At 31.9% G+C, this 1,803-nt stretch overlaps 1 protein-coding gene across 1 annotated transcript; it reads right to left on the bottom strand.

Annotated features, from left to right (window-relative positions):
• Positions 1-252: 252 nt before the first annotated feature.
• On the bottom strand, positions 253-1,451 carry LOC134239540 (uncharacterized). The gene has a single exon (XM_062721709.1). The coding sequence runs from the start codon at positions 1,448-1,450 to the stop codon at positions 959-961; it is 492 nt and encodes a 163-aa protein (XP_062577693.1). The 5' UTR covers position 1,451; the 3' UTR covers positions 253-958.
• Positions 1,452-1,803: the final 352 nt, after the last annotated feature.

Here is a 1,803-nt window from a genome sequence, read left to right on the forward strand (position 1 = left end):
AGAGTGTGTTTGACAGATAGGTAGGGGCGTTGACTCAAATACTAGTATAAGAAAATGGGCCCAAATCACAGCTAGATTGACTAAAATGAAAGTCTACTGTGAGAATTTTTACATTACTTGTATTCAATTATTAATAAAAACATATTTTAAATTCTGTTTATTGGAATTATAAGGTTAAATATTTATTACTTTAATAATTGAGCAGATAAATTTTACCCTCCTTTATTGTGATCCAAAGATACAGAACGTGAAAAAGGTTTTATAACTTTCTTTATAACCGAAAAAAAACATACAAAATACAATGTACATGTATTTGATGCAGATTTTTTGTCTCCGGTGTATTTAATGAATTAGTATTCTGCTATCGTGTATAATGAACATTTGAAACGTAATAAAAATAAACATGAAAAGCTCTTTAAATGCAGTATAAATGGAAATTTTAGCAAGAATTTAATTTTGGCATTATCAGCGAGTGTGCTGAGATCGCTAAAATTGAACACAGCTAAAAATTAATAGCGTTTTATGTGTAAAAGCTCCTTTAGTGAGTATTTTAAAATCTCTAAAATTACTTATCGCTCAAACTAAAATACCAAATTTTAAGGAGAAATCGCTAAATTTGCGTCTCGCTAAAATATCCACTTACACTGTAGTACTGACAAATCATAATAAAAAAAACTAGTTATATAACTTCAAACAGGCATGTATAGTTTTGCTCGCATATATGTTCAAACGAAAATATATTTCTCCCTTTATCCATACAAGATATTTGATCTCAATTTAAAAACACATGAAACGATTTGCTACAGAAATGCTTTGAACTGATGAATTTTGTTTATTATCAGATATGACTGAGTTTTCTTGGATTTCTGTTTTCAAATAAATAAAGTCACACTTAAATAGGTCAACGACACAAACGTGAAATTAAAGATACCTATCTAGGAAGAATTCTGATAATTTTTTAATCACTATTTTCTTGTTGCACATGATCGGTGTCCCTCCCCCACCGGCCGCCACCAAAAGAGTAATCAAATCGCTTTCCAAACCGACCACCCCCGAGACCGTATTCATAATCCCAGGCTCCTTGGCGCTTGTTGACTTCCTGTTCTTCGTCATCAAAATCAATGTCCCAGTCGCTCTTGTCTAGGTCGTCTGTATGTTTGTCCTCTTCCAAAACTTTGTCACTATCCACCATTGACTCCATGTTCACTGGAGTACCAAGGGCTAGAATTAATCCTATTTCACTGCGTTGTTTTCTGGTATCTGATCGGAGTCTGTCCCTGGTGTTTTCTTCTTGGTTGTGTTTTGTTCCGTGGATTTCTTGTAAGTTACTGAAAAGTTTTGATAGCTGTGAAATGCTGTTCTCTGTTTGAGAGCTTTCATTTGCAAATGTAAAGGAAAGGAAAAGAATGAACACCGAAAAAATTAACAAGTGCTCCAAAGAATTCTTCATCTGAAATGAAAAAAAAAATGTTAAGGATGAATTCCTTTCATATTTATTGTCATAGGAAAACTCCGTTTATTTGCAATTTCATTGGTGTCAAAACACATGTACATTAAATTTGAGCGTCTTATTTAAAGGCAAGATCATTACAATGGCATTATCTTTTCCTTTTCATATACAAGAAAAAGGCAGTTGTCAATCACTTGTCTCTTATATCTCTCTTTTCTCTTTTTAAAAGTTTAACGATTTTTTTTCTTTTTTGCGTACAAAGACAAATATCACCGTCATAAGATTTATGAAATAATATCACCAAACCTTCGATTAGCTCAATATTCCTCTTATCTTTTTTTATTTTAATAATT

This window comes from Saccostrea cucullata, unplaced genomic scaffold, assembly GCF_032062105.1.
Source record: "Saccostrea cucullata isolate Sc308-1 unplaced genomic scaffold, CSIRO_AGI_Scuc_v1 ctg13697, whole genome shotgun sequence".
In the NCBI taxonomy this organism is placed as follows: Eukaryota; Metazoa; Mollusca; class Bivalvia; order Ostreida; family Ostreidae; genus Saccostrea; species Saccostrea cuccullata.